A 26,338-nucleotide genomic window follows, 5' to 3' on the forward strand; every position below is an offset into this window, starting at 1 on the left:
AGGTTCTTCTCTGGCCATTCTCAGCCGTACCTGGAGCTTCCAGGGATTGAACCTGGGACCTTGTGCATGCAAAGCAGATGCTTCACCATTGAACTATTGGACTCATGCCTTCGTGAGACTGGTTCATCCCTGGTGGTGATGATGATGGAGTGAGTGAGTGAGTGACAGAAGACCATCACAGACGGAACTTTCCCGTTACCTCAGAGACACTTTTCAGTAGAGTCAGTTTCCACATTTAGCTGCCAGACATCACTGACTGGTTGACACATGAATGTTCCTCACTAGATAGCTGTAATAAACCGGGGGGGTGGGGTGTGCTATAACAGGGGGAGGCCCCCGGTTCAGTCCTCAGATTCTCTGGCTGGACCTGGGAAAGACCCTTCCGAAAGAGCTGCATTTTAGCTTCTACTCTCAGGAGACACCCCCCCCCCCACCACTTCATTTGGCAAAGGCATGGAAAGAAGAGCTTCTGATGCTGAACAGAGTGCACGAGGATACAAGTTATGGGAGAAAAGGTAAAGTGTGCCGTTGAGTTGATTTCGACTCCTGGTGCCCACAGAGCCCCGTGGTTGTCTTTGGTAGAATACAGGAGGAGTTTACCATTGCCTCCTCCCGCGCAGTATGAGATGATGCCTTTCAGCAACTGCTGCTACCCGATATAGGTCTTTGCCATAATCTGGGAAACATACCAGTGGGGATTTGAACCGGCAACCTTCTGCTTATTAGTGAAGCATTTCCCTGCTGCGGTGACCCCTAAGCCAATCTTCTGGTTTGGGCAGGGTTGGGAGACAACCAAAAGCCTGCCCCTCCTTGCCCCACAGAGAAGAACTTTCTGCCTAGTTGCCCCCCTGGTTCCAGCTCAGCCCCCCACCCCACCCCGCCGCCCAGCAACTGATCTCAGGAACTCTAGGTTGGAGAACATGCGCTTGAGGTTTAGGTACAGCTGTCAGCCACTTGGTCCCCACATACAGGCACAATTATACTGTGAGGAATAACTGGCAAATTCAGACACAACTAGGCGTTAAACCACCACAACAAAATATCATGTTATTCATATCATGTTCCAACTGGGAAATTGCCACTGCTTTGTGAATCCTAGCAACACGAGTTCTCACGGGGACCTGAGCATCTTCCAAGATCGTTCGTCAGACCTCCAATTCTGTAACGATGCTCCCAGTGCACAGATGATGGGGGATATTCATTAAGAGTCCTGCCTGATCCCAGAGTGGGCTACATCTCTGGTTCCAAACCTATCTGAGCACTGGAGCCAGCAACCAGAAAGCAGTACGTTGCTTTCCTTGGGTGTACCCCCGAATGCCAGTGGATTCTAAACCAATCCCTAATATTTGATCGTCCACTTTTAATGGTCATTTTCACTGGAACCTACAGGCTGGATCATACATGTAGGTAGTACATTATTTCTTTCTACCCAATAGATGTGATAGAGGAAGCTTAATTATCATTGACTGTATTTGTGGATTCATTTTTATTACCTTTATATCCTGCCTTTCTTCCATCATGAAACTCGGCGTGGCATCCATGGGGCTTCTAGGCAGTCTCCCATCCAGCCACTGACCAGACCTAGACCTGCTTAGCTTCAGCAATGTAGCTGCAGCATAAGCTTTCAAGCCGTGCTCTTGGACGTGGTTTACTTATTTATTTTTAAAAAATGTATATCCTGCCTTTCTCCAAAAATTCAGAGTGACTTAGTGTTGCTAAGTTTAATGTCATCCAATTAAAAAAAAAAAAAATTATATCCTGCTCTTCCTCCAAGGAGCCCAGAGGTTATGTTTATCCTGACAACAACCCTGTGTGGTAGGTTAAGCTGAGAGAGAAGTGACTGACCCAGAGTCACCTAGTGAGCTTCATGGCTGAAGGGGGATTTGAACTCGGGTCTTCCCAGTCCTAGTCCAACACTCTAACCACTACAGAGTTTGCAATTAGCCAGCAAACCGGGGCCTATGGTTTGAAGTGGGTTTGTAGCCTTGGTTGGTGCTAACTCTGGTGTGGCACGACGGATGGACAATTTCTATTTACTGGAGACCAAAAACCTCGAGAATGGAGCATTGAGCAGATGGGGAAGAAGAGCAAAGATGGTAGCTTTAAACCATGGCATGCCTGATTGTTTGGAAGCTCGAACCATGGTTGTGATTATCAGCTCTGGTTAGTATGTCTGAATGAGTTAATGTGTGAACCAGCTCCTTGGAAAAGAAAAACCAAAGAGAGACACCAGCCGGATGCTGTGCAGGAGTTGAATAGGGGCCAGTTGCTCCCCCCTTGCTTAATATAAAGAGAATGGCCACTTTGAAAAGGGCCAGTGACCCAAGCAAAAGTATTTGGTTTGAGTTGAGAAAGCATGGACATTCTCTCTGCAATGGGCCACTCACACACACAAGGCATCACTTGAGGCTGGATCTAAATGTATGAAGCTACCATATGTCGAGTCAGGTCATTAGTCCGTCCAGCTCAATGTTGTCTACACTGACTGGCAGCAGCTCTCCAGACAGAGAAGGGTCTTTACCAGCTCTACCCAGAGAGTCTGGGGACTGAACCAGAGACCTTTGACGTGCAAAGCATGCCTGCCAAAGAGGAAAGGTGCCTCTTTGCCCAGTTTAGTAGGGATGTGCACGAACCGGTTCGGTGGTCCTTTTACGGACTGCCGAACCAGTTCAGATGTCCAGTGTTTGCTGTGTGCCGGCCGCTTCCGGTAGGACGCTGACCAGGGCTGCAAGGAGGTATGTTGCAGCCCCGAGGCAGCGATTCTGGGGAGAGCACTGGATGGGGAAATGTGGCAGGGGAGGTAAGAGCACCCTCCCTGTGCCTTAAAGGACCCCCCCCACCTACCGAACGTGTCCGGGCACATCCCTACCCGTTAGTAGGGGTGCAGCCAAACTCGGAACTGATCCTGGAAATGTGTGGGGAGCTGGTGCAGCTGCTTTCAACCTGACAAAATAGGTTCAGCCTTACCTGTGCCAGTCTGAACGAATGGGCGTTCCCGAGAGAGCTTCCAAGGCACCCCCATGCTCAGGGTATTTTTCGTGCCTGTGTTAAAACAGAACCATCCGTTGTTTCAGAAAGGCAGCTGGAAGCGGACTCCCATCGGGGCACTCTCCGTTTGAAAACAGTTGCTTTCAAGAAGAATCTGCCCCTTCCTTAAAAAACAGACAAGCAGCCGCAAGCAAAGCTCTTTCTTTCCTTCATCTCGCGGAGGTGTGTATCTGTTGGTGAAAGTGCTTCTGTCTCGTTCTACCTGTTTGCAGATAACCCGAGATTATCCTGCCTTGAAAAGGGATAAAGCCAAAGAGCGGGCTTGGAGAAGGAGCACCCTGTGTGGGGCAGGCTCCCCCCGACTGGTGCAATAGTGTCACGGTCTGTGTTCTTCTCGCGGAAACCGCTGGTGTGCACAGCTCAAGGGAGGCTTCAGGGTTGAAATCAGACTTGGGCTGATTTGTTCTCAGTGATGTGGTTTGTTCCGTGGAGGGAGGTGGGGATAGCTCAAGACCTGGTCCAGCAGGTCTTTAAAAAAAAAAAAAAACCCACTTGCTGCTCCCCTCTCTGCAGTGCCAAACCTGTGCACAAACCGAGGTTCTTGCACTTCCCTAGTTGTTAGCATTTTGTATCCATCTCAAAGCCAATTGGTCAGATCAAGTAAGAGCCTGATCTTGATTGCGGAATGGTCCCAAGAAGTGACACGGCTAATTTATCTCAGGGTTCCCAACCTAGTGCCCCCCCCAACCAGGTGTTGTTGGACTACAGCTCCCATCATCCCCTGCTACAGTGGGCTTTGGGAGCTGTAGTCCAACGACATTGGGAGACCCAGGTTTGAGAGCCTGCCCTGCTGTGACTTCTGCACAACAGATGGGCTTCTCTTAAGTCATCGTGACCTGAGCCCCTGTGGTGACCTTGGAGTTTCCATCCGGAATCTTTATTCTTCAGCCACCAGCCTTTACTCCACACAGTTGGTTCCTGTGCCGTCGTTTTTCTTCTGGCTAACACTGACAAAGCATTGCCTCAGACTCCCGGGGAATCCGTGGGGCTCAGGGGAATGGCGTCTCTCCTCATCACCCCAGCGGCTTGTCTTCGCGGCACTCAGCGGAGCCTGCTGCTTGGATGAAGGGCTGGTGTGCGGTTGTGTGTGTGTGTGTGTGCACGTGCAAAGGAGCTGTTTATGTTGAGATGCTGGGCTTGGGCTGCATGTGCTGTACAAGGTGATAGAAGCTCATACGCTTGACTCTGTGATCGGAGAAGGAACTGGCACGGAGGTGCTCAAACGTGGGTCCCCAGATGTTGTTGGACAGCATCTCCTGCCGGCCATGGCCACGGCAGCCTCTGGAAGTGGCAGTCCAGCAACACCTGGAGACCCATGTTTGAGGGCCCCTGAGGTACAGAATTTGGTGCAGAACTGACTGCCGTTAGAGCAGGCCCGCTCAACTCCCCCCCCCAGCCGTTTTTGGACTACAACTCCAATAATCCCCAACCACAGTGGCCAGTAGCCAGGGATTGTGGGAGTTGCAGGCCAACATCCGCAGGAGGGCCAGAGCTGAGCAGGCCTGGGTTAGAGGAAAACAACTTGCCATCATATAAAGCTCATTCACACATTACTGTATTTACCGGAATCCAAGACTAGTTTCCCACTCAAGTTTTTTTGATGTTAGAAATCAAGGGCTCATCTTAACTTCAGAGTCCTCTTCCTTTTGAGCAAATATAGGTATAGCCTGTTTTTAACCTTTATGTTTTAAGGTGCTCATCTTAAATTCAGAGCCATCTTGTATTGGGGTAAATATGGTATGTTCAACGCTCATACGAGTGTCCAGTGTACACAGGTACAGATCTGTACACAGCTACAGCCATTCACATGTTATGCTGAATACAGGGATAGAAATACACTTCCTCTCTGTCCCCTGCATTTGAGGGGCCAGTATCCAGGTTCACTTTAAAAATGAACACAGGCACAGCCATTCACACAAACACATGTACACATGTACAGACATCTGTACACTTGTACAGCATAATGTCTGAATTGGGCTATAGTTTTCAATGTACGTTTAAAAGCATCCGGGCCATCTCTGATAAGCAGGCGCCAGTATTGCTGGGGTGCAATTTGTGTACTCTGCAGGTGGGCTTTCCTTCCTTCCTAGCCTCAGGCCGTATTTCTTAGTTATATGCCAATGTTGTGCGTTATCGTTCATGAGTCCGTCACATTGCAGCATCCTTTGTTGAATTGCAACACAGAGCAGAATGTGAGGTTATTATCTCAGCATCATTATGTTAAAAGGTAGTTTATAGAAATGCACAAAGGAGGTGCATCGGTGGGGGGGGGCAGTGTACTGAATGAAAGAGAAAAAATAAAGGAGAAAAGGGGAAAACCAAAGACTTCTACCTGTGCCTGGACTGTGTGTTATCTACTGTCCTGCAGTTTGCTTTTGATCCAGAAGCGAGCAGGACTTTATTTCTTCACAGAAACATTTTATTCACATTGGCTGGGTAATGAACTGACCTCTTTGCAAGAGGAGAGCAACATTTCGGCAATTTAGAGAAGCCGAGCTAGGGAGGCCTGGCTGATCTGGCTGCCAGACAATGAAGGCTGGAATTGCCCTGGAGGGTGTTGCCGGATTCTGTTTTATTTATTTAAAAGATTTCTATACTGCCCAAAACTTGCTTCTCTGGTCTGGGCAGTTCACAGTTAAAATATTTATTTATTTATTTATTTATTGTTTGGTTTGGTTTGGTTTGGTTTGGTTTGGTTTGGTTTGGTTTGGTTTGGTTTGGTTTCTATACTCCCCTGCCAAAAATGGCTCAGGGTGGTTTACACAGAGAAATAATAAATAAATAAGATGTCTCCCTGTCCCCAAAGGGCTCGCAATCTAAAATGAAACACAAGATAGACACCAGTAACAGTCACTGGAGGGGTGTTGAGCTGGGGGTGTGGATAGGGCCAGTTACTCTCCCCCTGCTAAATAAAGAGAATCACCACATTAAAAGATGCCTCTTTGCCCAGTTAGAAGGTTAAATTTAAAACTTCAAATCAATTAATTAAAATCATTAACATTAAGAACATTTAAAACCCAGTATTAAAATGTTTCAAACTATAATAAATCTAATTAAAAGCCTGGGTGAATAAATGTGTCTTCAGTGCCTTTTTAAAAGTTGCCAGAGATGGGGAGGCTCTTTTTCATTTCAAGATGGCAGAGAAAGGGCTGTGCAGATAGATGGTCAAAGCTGGTCCATCGGTACATGTTTAAAAATACTTGGCCAGCTTCTGCGGTGCATCGGGGGCAGTGAGGGTGATGGGGGGAGGATGTCTTGGTTAGGGTGGAGTCTAAATTTTCAAAAGGTTAGGCAGAAGGAGCCTCTTAACCAAATTGTCTGGGTTTTAACTGCTTAATCAATCCAGAGCTGTCCCCAAGTGATGCTCAGCTACAGCTACCATGGGAAAAGGCCATTGTGGGTGGGCATGATGGGAGTTGTAGTCCAACAACATCTGGGGACCCAAGGTTGGGGAACCCCTTCATTAATACACTTACAGGTTAAGGTTTTTCAGGGAAAACGTCAAGGAAGGGGTCTCTCTGAGGATCATCACGAGAGGGAGCAGTTTCTCTTGGTTTGTTATTTCATTGATAAATGAAACCGTTAAGATTGCTAAGAGTTTCCCACCTTGAAAGGCAAAACCTCTGAAAGGAAAGGCCAGTTTGGAAGCTTGTTTTTTAGGCCAAGTGTTTGCAGAGAACCGGGGGTTGCTCTCGCTTTACTTGCTGCTCGAGAGCGGATGGGGCCCTCTCAGGATTCCAGAATCTCTGTTGCTTGCCAGTCCCAGCCACCAATTGGAAGGGGAACTTTTAACTTTCTGCCTCAGGGGGGTCCCCAGATGTTGTTGGGTTACAACGCTTCGAGCCTTGTAGCTGGGGATTATGGGAGTCATAGTCCGATGACATCTGGGGACCCGAAGTTTGAGCACCCCTGCTGCAGTTGATTGTCGCTTGCAACCCCAGGAGATGGTTCGGCTCTTGTGGGTCACTCTGTTTTTCTGCAAAGCAATGGGACAGAATTGCTCCACCTACTCCCTTGCACTGCCCATGTGTCAATGAGCAAGGGAGGGCATTCGGATATATATTTGCCCACTGAGTAGAATGCATCGTGCACCTTGTCAGTGCTTGTGCCGCAATAAGTCAGTCAGTTGTGAAGGGCCACAAAAGGCCATGAGATGGTTGGTGCTGACCTGAGGTGCTTGGCTGCCTGAGGCAGAACACCCAGTCCCCCTCCCTCCCTCCCCCTTTCTCTTTTTTCTGCTAAAATCCCACCCCCAATTCTTCCCTCCTTTCAACTTTTTCCTTCTTCCTTCCCTTCCGTCTTCATTGGAAAGGGAAAGCGGGACAGCAACATGGCGCCATTTCGCCAGTCTTCCTCCTTAGGTCATGCATCGGGGGCCGGGAGTGCTCGGTGGGTTGCTGTGCTGCCCCCTTGAACTGGCCCCCAGCCTCCCACCCAAAGCACCCTGCTCCACGGTAGGGCCAGCCCTGGAGGTATCGTGCCACAGCACGTTTTGTTGTAAGGTCTGAGCCGACATCCTCTGACACCCTCTGGTTTGGGTCATTGCCCTCTGAGACCGTTGCTGGGGAAGGCAGAGGAACTGGGGGAGGGGGCCACACCCGCCGAGGTTTGTCTGTCCTGCCTGGATCAGATCAGGGCTTGGAATCTAAGCCCAGGTGGCCAACTGGGGATGACGGGGGTTGTAGTCCAGCAGCAGCCAAAGAGAACCTTGGGTTGGCCATCCCTGTTCTCAAAGCTGGCCTAGTGCAGCCTTCGGGCGTTGCGTCTGAGCCAGTCCTGTGTTGCTCTCCCAGGGTTAACTCTGGAATTTGTGTGCAGTGGGGCCGTGATTCCTCATCGGTGGCTTTCTTCTCTTTCTGTCCCCCGCCACCATAGTTGAGCGCAGCGGGCGATGGGATGGACGAAGCTGAGCAGGACCAGTACGAAGCCCGTCTCAAGGAGCTCTTTGACAGCTTTGACGTCACGGGCACCGGTTCTCTGGGGCAGGAGGAGCTGACCGACCTCTGCCACGTGCTGCACCTGGAGGAAGTGGCGCCCGGAGCCCTGCAGCAGACGCTCCAGCCAGACGACCTCCTGGGCCGGGTAAGACCGAGGGAGGAGCCACAGGCTGGGTGTGTCATGCATTTGGGCAGTGCCTGCCGGCCGGGGGGCTAATGCATAGCATTCCTAGTGGGTTGAGGCTGTTAATTTGATCATTTTCAAGTTTTAGAGTTTCTATCTATGTTTGACATTGTTTTAATTGTGTTAATGTTTTAATTATTGTTGTAATTGTTGCACGTTATTGTTGTAATGTTTTAATTATTGTATTGTTTTAAATTGAAAACCGCCCAGAGATTTGTATATGGGGCGGTCTAGAGATGCGCCAGATAGATGGATAGATCGGTCTCTCAGGCATGGAGGAAGCATGCTTGGGTGGAGGAGGGAAGTGGGGACCCTTCTGAAGGAAAGGGTTGAGTGGCAGAAAGAGAGGGCTGGAAAGAGCAAGCCGAGGGTCGCGGATCTGGGCCTGCTAGAGATCAGGGAATCAGCTGAGCAATACGGCTGTAGAGCAGGGGTTCTCAAACTTGGGTCCCCCGATGTCATTGGACTACAAGCCATTGGGGATGATGGGAGTTGTAGTCCAGCAGCATCTGGGGGCCCAAGTTTGAGAACCCCTGGCATAGAAGAGTCGAGTGGTGAGCACAGGCTGCAAAGATCCAGGATTAGTGGCAGATGGAGGGGGTTCAAGGATACCAAATAGCACTGGATGTAGCTAGCGGCCGTAGTGGATTTGCAACAAGTTGGATTTTTCCTGCTGCTGCTGAGGCACCTAAGAGATGCAGGAGATGAATTCTTTAAGCAAAAGGCCTGACTTCATTGGGTTTTTGCGGGAGGGACTGCAAACTGCTGATTATAAATTGCTGACCAGGGGGGTAACTATAATCGGGCAAGGGGAGACAGTTGTCTGGGGGCCCACTCTCTTGGGGGGGCCCCCAGAGGCAAGTCACATGACTGACTCCCCCAGCCGCACACCCGCCCGGGCTTCCTTCAGTTGTATTCATCCTCCGAAATTGATGTGAGTCTTAAGACCTGGAGCTACCAGAACAGCATGTCTTTCTCTAGGACCATCAAATGATTTGCAGCATCGTCCACAACTTACAAAACCTTTAAAAAAATAATTTAGGATGATGTTCTATTGTGGCACATAGGAGTGTGTGTGTGTGTGTGTGTGTGTGTGTGTATTACTCTGCTTTTTGTTACCACTATTCAGCCTCATTTAAGATTTCTTTACTTCATGAGCTGAGCTTCAGTGGGGGGGAGGCATTATAAAATCTTGTCTCTGGGCCCACTCCAACCTTGCTACGCCCCTGGGACACAATCCAAAGTGCTGCCTCCGGCATTTTTGGGAGCCCTTTGGACAGCAAGGTGGCTGCCTCGTGAGCCCTCTGAGAGTGCCCTGAGACACACTTCTGCACATTTCCCCACCAATCTTTGAAATACAGAATCCTTTCTGCAAACATTTAATCTTGTTGTAAACTGCCCAGAGATGTAAGTTTTGGGTGGTATAAAAATATTATTATTATCTTGTTTACACAGTCAGACAGGTGTTATTGACTGGTTTGTTTTATCCAGACATCGAGTCCTTCCCAAGGACCTGGGATGGCTGAATTTTATCATCAATACTGTTGGTTATTATAGATATCGTCGCAAAATATAGGCTGTTCCCAGTAAAGCTGCTTTTTGTAATTGGCCGGTGGTGATTTCTGTGGCCCCGATGGTGCTGAGGTGCTCTTCAAGGTCTTTTGGAACTGCACCCAGGGCGCCAATGACCACTGGGATTATTTTGGTCTTTTTCTGCCACAGCCTTTCCATTTCAATTTGTAGATCTTTGTATTTTGTGATTTTTTCTATTTCTTTTTCTTCTATTCTGCTATCCCCTGGTATTGCTATGTCAATTATTTTAACTTGTTTTTCTTTCTTCTCGACTACAGTGATATCTGGTGTATTGTGTGGCAGATGTTTGTCTGTTTGTAGTCGGAAGTCCCATAATATTTTTGCATCTTCGTTTTCTTCAGCTTTTTCAATTTGATGGTCCCACCAATGTTTGGCTACAGGTCGCTTGTATTTTTTGCAGATGTTCCAGTGTATCATCCCTGCTACCTTGTCATGCCTTTGTTTGTAGTCAGTCTGTGCGATCTTTTTACAACAGCTGATTAATTAGGTGGTCCACAGTTTCATCTGCTTCTTTACAAAGGCGGCACTTGCTGTTTGTTGTTGACTTTTCTACTTTTGTTCTTATTGCATTTGTTCTTATTGCCTGTTCTTGCGCAGCCAATATTAAACCCTCTGTTTCTTTCTTCAAGTTGCCATTCTTAAGCCATTGCCAGGTCTTGGTGATGTCTGATTTTCCACTTATATTGTGCAAATATTGACCATGCAGTTGCTTATTTTTCCATTTTCCTGCTCGGTTCTTGACTTGTTCTTTCTTGTAGGGCTGCTTTGTTTCATTGGTGTTGAATAGTTTCTCATTCTTGACCATTTGAAGTGCATCTTCTTCACTGTCCTTGATATATTCTTCAAGGCCTCTTTTCTCCTCCTCTACTGTTTGATGGACTTGCAGCATTCCTCTTCCACCTGAGCTGCGAGGGAGGTATAGCCTATCGACATCACTGTGGAGGTGCAGAGTATGATTGATGGTCATGATTTTCCTGGTCTTACGATCTAGCGTCTGGCTCTGCCTGGGTCCAGTCTATTATTCCTGCAGTGTATCTGATAACAGGTATAGCCCAGGTGTTTATGGCTTGTATGGTGTTCCCGCCGTTGAGTTTGGACTTGAGGATTTTTCTAACTCTCCTGATGTATTCACTTCCCATTTTTCTTTTAACTTCAGTGTGTGCAATGTTATCAGCCTGGAGAATGCCCAAGTCTTTGTAATGTTCTTTCTCTTCCAGGTTCTTGATCTTGCTTCCATTGGGCAGTTCTATTCCTTTTGTTTTTCTTATTTTTCCTCTGTTCATTATTAATGCAGCACACTTGTCTAGTCCAGACTCCATTGCTATATCGCTACTGAATATACGGACAGTGTTTAGCAGTGATTCAATTTCTGACTGGGACTTCCATACAACTTCAGATCATCCATGTACAGCAGATGGTTCATTTTGCTTGATGTTTTAGATGTTTGGTATCTGAGGCCTGTTTTGTTTAGTATTTGTGAAAGTGGAGTCATGGCGATTACAAACAACATTGGGGATAGTGAGTCCCCTTGGAAAATACCTCTTCTAATGCTGACCTGTCCAAGTGTCTCGCCATTGATTGTTAACTGTGTACTCCACATGCTCATTGCTTTTTTTTTATAAATATCTGAATGTTTTTGCTGACACCAGTTGTTTCTAAACATTATAGTATCCAAGGCTTTCTTGTAGTCAATCCATGCAACACTTAGATTGGTTTTTATTCTCTTGCAATTTTCTAAAATCATTTTGTCAATCAGCAGCTGGTCTTTTGTGCCTCTGGTGTTTGGGCAATTTCCTTTCTGTTCAACTGGGAGCTGTTTGTTAGTTAATAAGTGTTGCATTACTTCATCTGCTATTATTCCAGTTAATAATTTGAACTAGGGATGTGCGAACTGGTTCAAATTCGAACCGGGGTGGTTCAAAGGTTCGAATTCGAACCGAACCAGCCATCAGGTTTGAGCTGTAGGTTCGAATTTGAACCAAACCAGGCGGTGGTTCGATTCGAACTGGTTAGAACTGGTTCAAACCGGTTCGAACCTCCAAAAGTGGGTGCGGTGGTAGCTGGCACCCATGGCTACCTACCACCCAAACCCCAAAGCAATTGGACACTCGTACAATTTTTTTATGAATTTTTGAAAATTATTTTTATTTTTTATTACCCCAGCACCCCACAAGTGGCTTTAAGGTTTTTCTCCATAGGGAAGAATGGAGGTTTCAGCAGCCCCATAACTGCACTTGTGGAGTGCTGGGGTGGCCCAGAGCGAGGGTGCCAACCACCCCCATGGGTTGCTAACCCATGTGGTAGTGGGTTTTGTTGTTTCTGAAGCGTTTCTGAGTGTAGATTCTTTGGTAGCATATAAGATTTTCAATGACAAACCATGAATCCTCTCTCATTGCTAACCTTAAAGACACATAAACTTCAAAAATCACTTAAAAATCAGCCCTTTGCCCAATTCCTTTCAAATAATTCTGATAGCTTCCTGGCCTCCCTTGGGCACTGCCACCCATTTGCCCCTGACGTGAAGCTATACATTTGCTGACACATCCATGCTTCTTTATGGAGAAAAACCTTAAAGTCGCGTAAACTTCAAAAATATCTTAAAAATCAGCCTTTTGCCTAATTCCTTTCAAATAATTCTGCTAGCTTCCTTGCCCACCTTGGGAACTACAACCCACCACACTCCACTCTAGAACACCCCTTTCTCCCCGACGTGAAGCTATACATTTGCTGCAATCCTCATTATTCTCTATGAGGAATTCCAAAATAATTTAAAAATTCACCAATAATCAGAGGAGTGTCTGATTCCCTTGGAACTTTGTGGATAGTAGGCACCCCTGGGTGTCTACCACCCACTCCACCTTTGTGCCTCTAGGTGCTCCACAATAGGGGATATAGGCTGGTTTGTGTCCCATTATACCCTATGAGGAAAATAATTAAAAATATTTCAAATATTCATAAAAAATCATAGGGGTGTCTGATTGCTTCAGGGATTGCATGCTTGTTGGCACCCATGGGTGCTCCACAATAGGGAATAATGGGCTGGTTCAAGCCCCATTATACCCTATGAGAAAAAAATAAAAATAATTCATAAAAAATTGTACGAATGTCCGATTTCTTTGGGGTTTGGATGGCAGGTACGCCTGGGTGCCAGCTACCACCCTACCCATTTTTGGATGTCCGAACCAGATCGAACCAGTTAGAATTCAAACTGAACCAGGTGGAAGTTTGAGCAAAACCAAAACCGAACCACCCCCTCCTGGTTCAAACCTGGTTCAAATTTGAACCAAACTGGGCAAACCGGTTTTGTGCACATCTCTAATTTGAACATGGTTGGCAGGCAGGTTATCAGTCTATAATTACTTGGAACCGCACCTTTTGCTGGGTCTTTCATGATGAGATGAGTTTTCCCAGTTGTTAGCCGTTGTTCAATATCACCTCCTTGCAAAATGTGATTGAACTGTTTTGATATTTGTTTATGAAGGCTTGTCTGGCTCCTCTGGTGAGACATGTCCAGTATGGTTGGACCTCGGGCATAGCTCTCACCTTCCTCAGAGCACGCAAGCCCCACAACCACGCCACTGGGCACTACTACTACTACTACTATTATTATTATTATTATTTATTAATTTTATTTCTATACTGCCCTTCCAAAAATGGCTCAGGGCGGTTAACACAGAGAAATACAAAATAAATAAGATGGCTCCCTGTCCCCAAAGGGCTCACATTCTAAAAAGAAACACAAGACAGACACCAGCAACAGTCACTGGAGGTCCTGTGCTGGGGGTGGAGAGGGCCAGTTACTCTCCCCCTGCTAAATAAAGAGAATCACCACGTTAAAAAGGTGCCTCTTTGCCCAGGTAGCAGGGGATATGTTAAATAAATAAATATGTTAAATAAATAAATAAAAACACAAATGCAATGAGGCTCTCTTCAGAAGAAGCAAGGTGCTGAAAAGCCACCCTACTTGGCCGCCTGTGAGCGACTTGCATTATTAAGTGTTCCAAAATATCTCCTGCAAGGGAATTTCTGCCCTACACAATGCCAAGCTTCTTATGCTGCCTCCATTTGCACACGGTTCCTTTGACTGGAAACCCCTTCCCATCTCTTCCTTGTGTATTCACCTGAAGCAGCCTCTGCCTGCAGAGCCACTCAGGGAATGAGGGACCAAAGAGTAGCTGTATGGCTTGAAGTGGAGAAATCCTTTTTTTTTTCTAAAGGGAGAGAAACGTTGGAAGGCTGCTGCCTCCCCTGAGAGAAAATCCTGCATTCTGAAGGGCACCATGGCCCTGCATTGTGCGGAGCAAAAACCAGTGGAAAATAATGAGCTGTTTGAAATGGGACGCGCCGTCTTTATTGTGCTAATAAGGACCCTCACGCACAGGAGCCTTCCTCCTTCAATTGGGTATCCCAGACTCCTTGGTGTAGCATCAAACACACTCGCCAGCCAGAGGTTCAATTAGCCTCTGACTATGCTGAGGAAAGCAAGCTCAGTCTCCGCTCTATGTCTTGTCCCATTAACTTTGCTGTGGCCCTTTTGATTTCCTTGCAGCCTTTGATTTGCATCCCGTGAAACTGTCAGTTATGGCTTCTGGGAATGTAGACTATGCCCGCATAGTCCAGCGGGGTATCCACATACATGGATAAGTGTCCTCAACCTGCTTTTCCTCCCCTCCCCTCCAAACCACACAGCATCACAGCTCATTTGCTCTGTCCACAAATATTCAGTCACTCGTGTCACTTACCTTTGCTTCGCCCTGTCCAAGTGCACGTATGATTTTGAAAGATAACAGTTTGAAAGAACTGCATATTTAATCTGATGAACCAATATAGCTACCCACCATTATTTAGTCATAAGGACTTAAGAACAGCCCTGCTGGATCAGGCCTGAGGAAGCCCCTCTAATCCAGCATCCACCAGATGCCTCTGCAAAGCCCACAGGCAAGAGCTGAGGGCAGGCCCTCTCTCCTGCTGTTGCTCCCCTGCAACTGGTATTCAGAGGCATCTTGCCTCTGAGGCTGGAGGTGGCCTAAAGCCACCAGACTAGTAGCCACTGATAGTCCTGTCCTCCATGAATTTATCTAGACCTCTCTTAAAGCCATCCAGGCTGTCGGCTGTCACCACATCTTGTGGCAGAGAATTCCATAGGTTGATTATGTGGTGTGTGAAAAAGTACTTCCTTCTGTCGGTCCTAATTTTCTTGGCTGTCAGTTTCATGGGGTGACCCCTGGTTCTAGTGTTATAGTGTGAAAGAGCCCCTGGTGGCACAGTGGTAAAACTGCCGCCCTGTAACCAGAAGGTTACAAGTTCGATCCTGACCAGGGGCTCAAGGTTGACTCAGCCTTCCATCCTTCCAAGGTCGGTAAAATGAGTACCCAGAATGTTGGGGGCAATATGCTGAAATCATTGTAAACCGCTTAGAGAGCTCCGGCTATAGAGCAGTATATAAATGTAAGTGCTATTGCTATTGCTATTGCTATATGAGAGGGACAAATTTCTCTCTCTCTCCACTTTCTCCACACCATGCATAATTTTATAGACCTCTATCATGTCACCCTGCAGTTGTCTTTTTTTTCTAAACTAAAAAGCCCTGGGTGTTGTAGCCTTGCCTTGTAAGGAAGGAACTCCAGGGCTCTGATAATCTTGGTTGCCCTCTTCTGCACCTTTTCCAGGTCTACAATGTCCTTAAGATACGGTGACCAGAACCGTATTATTATTTTTGTTTACACAGTCAGACAGGTGTTATTGACTGGTTTGTTTTATCCAGACATCGAGTCCTTCCCAAGGACCTGGGATGGCTGAATTTTATTGTCAATGTTATTGCTGTTATTAATATCGCAGTATTATTATTATTATTAATAATTTCATTTTATATCCCGCTCTTCCTCTAAGGAGCCCAGAGTGGTGTACTACATACTTAAGTTTCCCCTCCTTACAACAACCCTGTGAAGTAGGTTAGGCTGAGAGAGAAGTGACTGGCCCAGAGTCACCCAGCTAGTCTCATGGCTGAATGGGGATTTGAACTCGGGTCTCCCCAGTCCTAGTCCAGCACTCTAACCACTACCCCATGCTGGCACATACACAGTACTCCAAATGTGGCCGCACCATAATTTTGTATAAGGGCATTATAGTATCAGCAGTTTTATTTTAAAACCCCTTCCTAATGATTCCAAGCATGGAATTGGCCTTTTTCACAGCTGCCGCACACTGAGTCCATTGCCTTAATATCAGTCTATTAAATCTGCATAGAGATGCATAAGAATAAAACAGCAATCTACACTTTTAATGCAATGCACAAATCTGTTGGCGTTGCATCAGGCACCTTCTAAGGTGAAGATGGATTCCCTCTTGTGTGTGTGCAAGGAATGCTTCTTTGAAAATGTGTCTAGCTACTGGTGCTTTTTCTGAGTACTTGTATTTAAAAAAATGTTTTCTTCAAGTCTGCTACCAAGCTGATCACAAACAAAAAGTGCTTGTTAATCAAAAGGTTTTGATCGCTTAATCTAATGGGTTCATCATACTAAATCCTGACACTTTATCTATCTATCTATCTATCTTTTAATCTTTTACTTACTTACTTACTTATCTATCTATCTATCTATCAAATTTATACACCGCCCCAAACTTTTGTCTCTGGCGGTTAACAAAAGCATAAAACAAGTTAAAAATATATACAAAAAACCTAAAGCAATTTAACAATTTAAAAATAAACCAGAGATTAAAACCTAAAGAATGTAGGAAGCTGAGAAAGCTTGGGCGAAAGCTTCCTTGCCTGTGGAGGAGTCCTTTGGGTGGAACTGTGGTCCGTGCCAGAGGGCAGTTTTCACCAAAGACAGTTATCAAAATGAGCCTCCTTTGACCGCCCTCATTTCAAGGGGCTGCAGTAGTTCAGTGTGTGTGCAGGTGTCTGAGTCAAGCCTCTCACCTCTTGAACTGCCTTCTGGCCTTTCCCCTTTAAGCTTTCCTCCTTCGGTCCTCTCTCTCTCCCTGCTTTGCTCTCATTCAGGCCTTCGTGGCCTCTCTGCCCTCACTCTTGTAGGTTGGACTGCTAGGTTTTGTAGTTGTTGACTCTTAGGAAGCTGCCTCATACTGAGGCAGACCCTTGGTCCATCTAGCTCAACTGTGTTCCTCCTGCAGTTGTTTGCCTACAACTCCCATAATCCCTGGCTTTTGGCTGGAGATTATGGGAGTTGCAGTCCAGAAACAGCTGGTGGGGAGTTGGCTGTGTTGAGCAGGCCTGACCTACACTGACTGGCAGCAGTTCCCCAGAGTTCAGGAAGGGGTCTTTCTCAGCCCTACCTGGATATGCAAGGAATTGAAGCTGGGACATAGGAAGCTGCCATGTACTGAATCAGACCATTGGTCCATCTAGCTCAATATTGTCTTCACAGACTGGCAGTGGCTTCTCCAAGGTTGCAGGCAGGAATCTCTCTCAGCCCTATTTCGGAGATGACGCCAGGGAACGAACTTGGAACCTTCTGCTCTTCCCAGAGCGGAATATCTTACAGTGCTCACACATCAGGTCTCCCTTTCATATGCAACCAGGGCAGACCCTGCTTAGCTAAGGGGACAAGTCATACTTGCTCCCACAAGACCAGCTCTCCTGGGCAAGCACACAGGCCTCAGGTATATCCTGGTACTTGGGCTGTCCCAGGGGAAAGGCATTTTGGGATCCCTTCCCATTCTAAACATCCAAGCTGATCTGGGGCGCTCCAGCTGCTGTTGGCTAAGAGTCTCATCCTCTTCAGTCACAAGGGCCAGTAGCCAGGGAGGATGGGAGCTGTGGCCCAACCACCACCTGAGGGCCCAAGGGATGCAGGCCTGATCTTGGCAGTGGGGGCCATCCCCTGAATGCCAGGCCACCGTGAGGCAGGGACATCTGGCTACCAACAGACCAACCCACTCCATGTTTGTGTGTCTGCCAACTGAGGGACGGGCTCTGGTTGGCCAAACCTTTGGCAAGCAATGCAGATACTCTCCGCCACTAAGCGATAGCCCCATCTCCTCTGACCAGTGCAACAGCTAGCCACTTTTAGCTCCTTCCTAAAGATCCTTCATTCCAAATCCAGGTTTTACAAATCAAAACATCAAAGCCCAGGGATGCTGCAGACTCACAGAGCCAAGTGGATGGAGTCCTAGGACAAGGTCGAATGTCCGTCATGTCTGGTGAAACTTGGATGCTATGGAATAAAGGGCCTTGGCCTCTTTTGTGGGTTAGGCAATTCAGTGGTGCTCCTTCTGACTTTCCTTGAAGTCCTTTCTTTCTGCCTGACAAGTGCAGCGTTGCCTTCTGCGTTATCAATTTTTAAAAGCCACGAGCCTTACAAAGTGGAGGCAGGTTTTCGCTCTCTGTAGCTTCATCTTCAACTGAGCCGACATCAAAAGCACTTTGGGGGAAAAATATGTTTAAAATATATCTTGGGTAGAAGATTTCAAGCTTCTGCTGCCTGCCTTGGCTTCCCCCCATGACAGCCTCTGAAATTCTAATTCGGTGTGGGTCAAGAAGAAAGGATCTCCCAGGCACAACCGACCCCAGGGCATTTTCACTTCCTCCTGGAAAATAGCATCTTCTGCAGAGGATCCCTCACTGACCACAGCATGCTTCAGTTTTGGATACTTTAAGATGACCTGTGTGAGTCTTTGAACAGGAGTTGTCCTGGATGGCTTCCAGTAATCTTTGATCTGTTCTCCTCTTCTGACCCCAGTTCTCTGTAGCTGGTGGTTGGGCTCCCTTTCCTGAGCTGCATAGGGTGTTTTTTGGTGTGTTTTTTTCCAAACTAGTTATTGAATCTTGGAATGAACCTCAGGTACCAGCAAGAAGCTCAATTCTTTCTCTCCCTCCAACTGTTTCAGAATTGGGAAGCTGTGTATCAATGTGGAAGGAACCTAGGAAGATGTCTTCACCAATTGCATTTCCCATTCACAGGTGTAAAGCAAAAACTAGCACCTTCCTGTGTGAAAATAGCTCACGTTTTTGGAAGTGCAGCGTTCAGTTTAATACCTGGGGTTATAAATATGGCCAATATGCAGAGGTGCACCTAAGTAATTTTGGAGCCTGTACCTAAAGGCCTTTGAAGCACCCCCACCCCCTTGCTGCAAGTTAAGCATCATCCCCATACACACACACACACACACACACACACACACACACACAGAGTAATTTTAACACGTGGGTTCTTGAGGGCACAAACAGTGACTGAACTCACACAAGAATTTAAGAATATAAAACAGGTATGTTTATGCAAATATGCATTAACATTTCAATGCACAATGTAACATATTCTTATCCCACATATTTATTTCCCCACTCCCCCTTCTGTCTCTAAAGCACCCGTCACAGGTAACAATCACACTCAGCCGCCCAGGGCATTGCAGGCCAATGGCAACCACACCACCTGGGACAGACTAGAGAGGCCCCGGGGGTGTGGAGGCCCTGGACTTTGGTCGTGAAGGAGGAAAGAGCCCCTTGAGGAGAAGGAGGCTGCCGTTGTGTGAATTAGAGGAGGAAACACGATGGACAAGATCTGTTAACTCAGGAAGGGACAGAGAGAGAGAAAGACAGAGGGGAAGAGCGACAGGGGAAGAGCAAGTGGAGGAAAGAGAAAGAGCGAAAAAGAAGGCAGGGAAGAGAGAAAGAAGTAAGGGCGAGGGCTGGGCCCTAGCCTGTCAGGGTCCTGAGGGGAACAAGCGGCCATGGTGGCACCTATTGGCAGAAAGGAAGGGCCCAGGTAACCACTGCTGCTGTTTGGGGCTACTGAGGCCATTGACGGAGGGAGGCAGGCAGGCAGGCAAGGGATGGGCCCAGGCCTATCAATGGCCAGAGGGGAACGAGCGGCCATGGCGGTGGCGGCAGCAAGGAAGGGGGCTTTACACCCGTGAAGGGGAAATGCAATTGGTCAAGAGGTCTTCCTAAGTTGGGGTGACCAGTGAAGTGGCCAAATTTGCAGGTGACACTAAACTATTTAGGGTCGTGAAATCCACAACTGATTGTGAGGAGCTCCAAAAAGATCTCTCCACACTGGGTGTGTGGGCGACAAAATGGCAAATGCATTTCAATGTAAGCAAGTGTCAAGTGATGCATATTGGGGCAAAAAAACCCCCCACCAACCTCACATATACGCTGATGGGATCTGAGCTGTCGGTGACTGACCAGGAGAGGGATCTTGGGGTGGTGGCGAACAGCTCCTTGAAAGTGTCATCTCAGTGCGGGGCAGCTGTGAAAAAGGCCAATTCCATGCTAGGGATCAGAAGGAGATTGAAAACTTGTTTTAACTTGTTTTAATTGTTTCTACCTTGTTGTAAACCGCCCTGAGCGACTTTGGAAGGGCAGTATATATATCGAATAAATAAATAATAAATACAAATACTCTAATGCCCTTATACAAATCTACGCTGTGGCCACCACTGGAGTCCTGCGTACAGCTTTGGTCACCATATCTTAAGAAGGATATTGTAGAACTGGGAAAGGTGCAAAAAAAGGGCAACCAAAATGATCAGGGGTCTGGAGCATCTTCCTTATGAGGCAAGGTTGCAGCACCTGGGGTGGTGGGGTGAGGGGTGAGGAATCTCCAGGAAAGGGTCAGCTGGATCTGGGCCCGAGGGAAGAAACAAAACTGAGACTAAACTCTACCCTGGGAGCCAAATCTACAAGAACTAGATGGGGAGGAAGGAATATTAAATCAGCAGCAGCAAGCAGGGGAGAAACTAAATTTGCAGACGATCTGGGAAGCCTCTGGGCTTGGCTCCCACCCCCTCTCCTCTGTCTTTTACATGTGGCGCTGAAGCCCTGGCAGACACTGGAAAACAATCCATTCCTTCGTTCCTCCTTACAGTGCAGGAGGGCTTGGGCCCACAGCCTCCCCACATTTTGATAATAAAACGTCTTCATGCTCTCTTAAAGATATCCAACACTCTCCTCCCCACTAGTTTGCTTCACAGCTAAAAATGAATCTCCTTTTTCTCCTGCATCAGATTTAGGAACATAGGAAGCTTCAATATACTGAGTCATACCATTGGTCTATCTAGCTCAGTATTGTCTTCACAGACTGGCAGCGGCTTCTCCGAGGTTGCAGGCAGGAATCTCGCTCAGTCCTCTCTTGGAGAAGCTGCCAGGGAGGGAACTTGGAACCTTCTGCTCTTCCCAGAGAGGCTTCATCCCCTGAGGGGAATATCTTGCAGTGCTCACACATCAAGTCTCCCATTCATATGCAACCAGGGCAGACCCTGCTTAGCTATGGGGACAAGTCATGCTTGCTACCACCAGACCAGCTTCTCCTGCAATAAATTTGAACACAGTTGCAAACCAGTGTAGTGTCGTGATTAAAATGTCAAGACTAGGATTGGGAGACTTCCGTTCCCGATTCAGTCGTGAAGCTCACTGTGGAACTTTAGCTAAGACTCTTTTCTCCAAACTGCCTCACAGGATTGTTGTGAGGATAAAAGTGGAGAGGAAGAATATGTACACTACCCTGAACTCTTTGGAGGAAGAACAGGATGTGTCATAACAAAATGTATGTATATGTTGACTTTTAGCCACGTACACTCCAGTCCTAAGCATGTAAACTCCGAAGCAAATTCAAATAGCATTTTTACAGCTATCACAGAAGCAAGCAGCCTCATTTGAGCTCTTACAGGACAGCAGGATGTCATATATGGATTTACCCCAATTTCTTAGGATTTAAAGACAACCAAGCATTTCATTGGCAAGGGAGTTTTAAAACCGAGTTCATTATTATCTGTTTTGCAAAGCCTTATTTTGAAGCAAGTGTATAAAAGTAAACTTTTGGTGTGGGGGGAATGCTTAATGTTCATTTAAGTCATTTGTGAAGTTATTTTCAAGAAGTTGGGGTATTTTAGTCCATTAAAAGACAATATGTAAGTTATTTATATATGAGCTACTGCCAAGCACAAAGCAAAATAATAACTATTATAAGGGGAAACACGTTGAGAAAGAACCATTTTCTCATATTTTTCTATTTAAGCCACTTTGAAAACTTTGTTGTTGCTAAAAAGCAGCATATAAATATTTTAATAAGCGGGGAGTGGGGGAAACACACACACAGAAACCAGATTAGAGCTATAAGCAGTTGAGTATCTTCAGAAACAAAAGGCAGGAACAAAAACATTCATTTCGTCAGAGCATTTCCTTTTGTACTAATTTCCTCACAAGAAGGCATATTGTTGGCATGGGGAGTTTCTCTCTCTCTCTCTCTCTCTCTCTCTCTCTCTCTCTCTCTCTCTCTCTCTCTCTCACACACACACACACACACACACACACACACACACGGGGTGGGACTTCTCTCATAGTGGGGGAAGAGCCACACAGAGGCTTAAGCAAGGGGAACAAATTGCACACCAACAAAACAAACACATAAAGGGTTGGCTTTAAAAAAATGTTTTACGACAAGTCCAGCAGCCAGCTCCCTTGGCGGGGAAGGAGCAGGAGACTCCAGCAGAACCAGTAAGGCTGGGAGGGCTGAGCAGGAAGGGGAAATTAACCCTTTCTTTGACTCTCTGCGACTGCCAGTTTCCATGAGACTCGACCTAAATTCACAGGGGGTGCACCTTTGCACGTGCACACCCCGGGTCCACCCCTGACTCCCACTCTCTCCTTTTGGCGAGATTTGTGGCTGCTGTGGAGGCAGGCGGCCGCAGACGGGCCCACACTTGACCCTCAGTGCCCCCCCCCCCGCACGAAAGGAGACTGGGCAGCAGGCAGGCTGCAAGAGGGTCACACAGGCTCCCTCGGCAGATTTGCACTCTCAGCTGCCCGGCAGCACACGCCAGCCTGCGGGACATTTTGGAGGGCCTCCCCCACCCTGGATGTTGAGGGCTGGGCGTCCACCTGAAAGTCTGGTCCAAAGATCATCGCTACAGGCACGAACTCTCGTCTCTGCCAGTTTTCTTTGCAAGGCAAGTTACACATACAATACTATTTACAATAATGAAGTAGTTTGGGAATATTAATGCCATTTACAATATCAGGGCTTATTTACAAAAAGAAGAGGTTTGGGAATATCAGTTCAATTCATTATATATTTATTTCTCCTAGGCGTACCCCTTGCTAATCCCATGTGTGGCAGCTCTCGCGAGAGCTTGTGAACAGCTGCTGGACTAGTGATGGGGACAAAAATAGGGATAAGGAGGCGGTGGGCTGGCCCAGCCACCAGGAGCAGGAGGTGGCGGCTGGCCAGCTCGGACGCTGGGAGTAGGAGGTGGTGGCCGCTCAGCCGCCGGGAACAGGCAGTGGGGGCAGGCCGGCCCGATCCCTGAGAATTGGCGGGCAGGAGGAGGTGGCGGGCCGGCTCTCTGGCTGGCCTGCCTGCCAGAAAGTGCCAGGCGGGAGGCGGAAGAAGCAGGCTGCTCCCGCCAGCCCGGCCGCCGGGAATTGACAGGCAGGCGGGTGGGAAGAGGTGGTGGGCGGGGAGGGGGCAGAAAAACCAGGTTGCTCCTGTCAGCCAGAAACACCGGGAAACTGGGGGGGGGGGTAGAAGTGGGCGGGGGGGGGAGCAGGCCAGCAGAGGTGCAGATGGTCTGTGCCTGGCCCAGCTAGTACATAATATTGTAAATTCCTTTTACAATACAAGGGCTTATTTATAAAACCAAGAGGTCTAGGCCTCTTTCCTCCACTTTATGTGTACTTCTGACACAGAATGCTGACACTCAGGTCTTCTATTCACACATGTTTCCCACGTGTTCAACCTGTGTGCACACATACAGATCTGTACATGTGTGATGATTCGCATGTTTGACACATGTACAGTATTGTTCTTCCTATCTGTACTCTGCGTTTGAGGGAGCTTGTACCCAGGTTTCACTTTTAATGTGAATCCACACAAAAACATGCACAGACACATGCACAGCATAACACCTGCATCGGCCTTCAGTCTTGTGCACTGCTAAGTAGCGCATTCCCAGCAGAGAGCGAGTGAGCCCAACCCCGCCGGCAACAGCAGCGGCACTCGGGGCAAATGACTTGTATACATTTCCAACCCATTTTGCCCTGCTTGATCAGTATCCCTTTTTATTTCTCTCCTCCCCCCCCCCCAACTTGGTTGAGACTCACTGCTCTTAATCTTCCTTTTGAGCTCTGGTCACGGTGAAATTGCTTCGTGCAATAATAAAAAAACCACAACCCACGGCCATCTGTTCTGCTTGCAGCTGCTCTTTCAAGAGTGGAGTTAAAGCCCCAAAGATTCACTTTATCCGTCCCCACCCCCACCCCCTGCAGAAAAAGGAAAGAAAGCAAGCCCTGGTCCATCTCTCTCCCCCCCTTTCCTTTCTCTTCACCACACTTCTTGTAAAACTAACTCCAGTTGCATAACAAACAGTGACTTGGCAAAAGTGGGGGGGGGGAGGAAACAGGCCCCTAAGCCTCCTCTTAAGACAGTGAGTGTTTCATTGACTGGGAACAAGCTGCTCGGATCTCCCCTTCTCCCTCTTCTCTATCGATTAACTGGATCTCATGTTAGCCACAACGTTGGATTTCCCTCCTGGCTGTGGAGACGATCCGACTGGTGGAATCCTGGCTTTGTTCCCGACTCTACTGATGGTCCACTCAATCCCTTCTGGACGCTGCGGCACATAGAAAGAGCGAGGGCATGGCTTTGTGACCGAGCAGGGGCCACAACCTTGGGTCCCCAGATGAGTTTGGACTACAACTCCCATCATCCCCATCCCCAAAGTAGCGCTCGGAAGGAGCTTTCTCGGGGACTCTGCAGAGCTGCTGCTGCTGCAGTCAGAACAGACGATCCTGAGCTAGAGGGAAGAAGGGTCTGGCTCACTAGAAGGCAGCTTCTTACGCAGGCTGTAAACTGAGAGGCGCTTTGGCTAAATTGGGCCAGTGGTAGAATTTGGGGATGGACCTGTGATAGAAGCGTCTGGTTTGCTTGCCTGCAGAAGGCCACAGGTTCAGTTCCTGGTGTTTCCGGATAAGGCGGAGAAAGACTCGAGACCTTGGAGAGTTGCTGCCAGTCAGAGCAGACAGTCCTGAGCTAGATGGACCAAGGGCCTGACTCAGCAGAAGATATATTCTTTTGGTGGATGGTCCATAGCTCAGGAATAGAGCCCATGTCTTGCAGGCAGAAGATCCTAGGTTCATAGGAACATAGGAAGCTGCCATATACTGAGTCAAACCATTGGTCTATCTAGCTCAGTATTGTCCTCACAGACTGGCAGCGGCTTCTCCAAGGTTGCAGGCAGGAGTCTCTCTCAGCCCTATCTTGGAGAAGCTGCCAGGGAGGGAACTTGGAACCTTCTGCTCTTCCCAGAGCAGCTCCATCCCCTGAGGGGAATATCTTGCAGTGCTCACACATCAAGTCTCCCATTCAGATGCAACCAGGGCAGACCCTGCTTAGCTATGGGGACAAGTCATGCTTGCTACCACAAGACCAGCTCTCCTCTCATTGTTGGTTCATTGCCCAACATCTCCAGCTAAAAGAACTGGGTAGCCAAGCATGGGAAAGAAAGGCCCTCTGCTTGTGGTGCTTGAGAGCTGCTGCAGTCAGAACGGACGGTCCTGAGCTGGCTGGGCAGAAGGCAGCATCCTAGGATCACGCATATTGTCGATCATATTTCTGAAATGCTGTCAGTGCTTTGAATGGCTTTTTGATGACAGTGCGATCTGCTTTTGGGTGATCCCCTGCTAACTGAGCAGAAACGCATCTTTAAAAGTGGTGATCCCTCCAGTGGCTGTTGCTGTCGTCTCCCTTCTGCTCCTTTTTAGATTGTGAGCCCTTTGGAGACAGGGAGCCTGCTTACTTATTTATCTTGCTATATAAACCACTTTGAGAACTTCTGTTGAAAAGCAGCATATAAATGTCCGTAGTAGTACTGGTGGTGATGTACATCGTCCTGAGCCAGTAGCAGCTTGTCCTAATGAGCCAGGGGGGCACCAAAGGAAGCAGTCTGGGTTGCTCCTCTCTTTCCCGCCACGCCGGAGAGCCACGCTGCGTGTAGGCTGGCCATTTGCCAGGTACAGAGCTCTACCTGATGAATGAACAGCCTGGTGGTGACATGGATTTATAAATTTTAATGTGTTTTTAATGTTTTTATCTGATTTTTTATCTTTTAATGCATTTTAAATGTGTTATATTTTATGTTTTTATTCTGTACACCGCCTAGAGAATTTTATACTAGGTGGTATATTAATTAATAATAATTATTATTATAATATAATAATAAAAAATATATAAAACAGAGGGTTTAATATTGGCTGCACAAGAACAAGCACTAAGAACAAATGCAATAAGAGCAAAAGTAGAAAAATCCACCACAAGCAGCAAGTGCCGCCTTTGTAAAGAAGCAGATGAAACCGTGGACCACCTAATCAGCTGTTGTAAAAAGATTGCGCAGACTGACTACAAAGAAAGGCATGACAAGGTAGCAGGGATGATACACTGGAACATCTGCAAAAAAATACAAGCTACCTGTAGCTAGCCAAAGATTGGTGGGACCATCAAATTGAAAAAGTTGTAGAAAACGAAGATGCAAAAATATTATGGGACTTCTGACTACAAACAGACTAACAGAGGAGAGCTGGTCTTGTGGTAGCAAGCATGACTTGTCCCCATAGCTAAGC

The 26,338-nt window shown here is 47.4% G+C and overlaps 1 protein-coding gene across 14 annotated transcripts in view; it reads left to right on the plus strand.

Moving 5' to 3' along the window:
• The window catches only part of NIN (ninein), a 159,714-nt gene that overhangs the window by 13,836 nt on the left and 119,540 nt on the right, over positions 1-26,338 (plus strand). For 13 of the 14 annotated variants that reach the window (XR_008305432.1, XR_008305434.1, XM_053242503.1 and 10 more), the window contains exon 2: positions 7,924-8,130. Coding sequence is in view for 12 of the 14 variants with exons in the window: in XM_053242503.1 (XP_053098478.1) it covers positions 7,945-8,130 (186 nt within the window). In the remaining 2 variants the exon portion in view is untranslated. Of the gene's footprint in view, positions 1-3,192; positions 3,211-7,923; positions 8,131-26,338 lie in introns of those variants that run through there. The other variant, XM_053242473.1, reaches the window with a different exon arrangement.

This window comes from Hemicordylus capensis, chromosome 1 (genome assembly GCF_027244095.1).
Source record: "Hemicordylus capensis ecotype Gifberg chromosome 1, rHemCap1.1.pri, whole genome shotgun sequence".
In the NCBI taxonomy this organism is placed as follows: Eukaryota; Metazoa; Chordata; class Lepidosauria; order Squamata; family Cordylidae; genus Hemicordylus; species Hemicordylus capensis.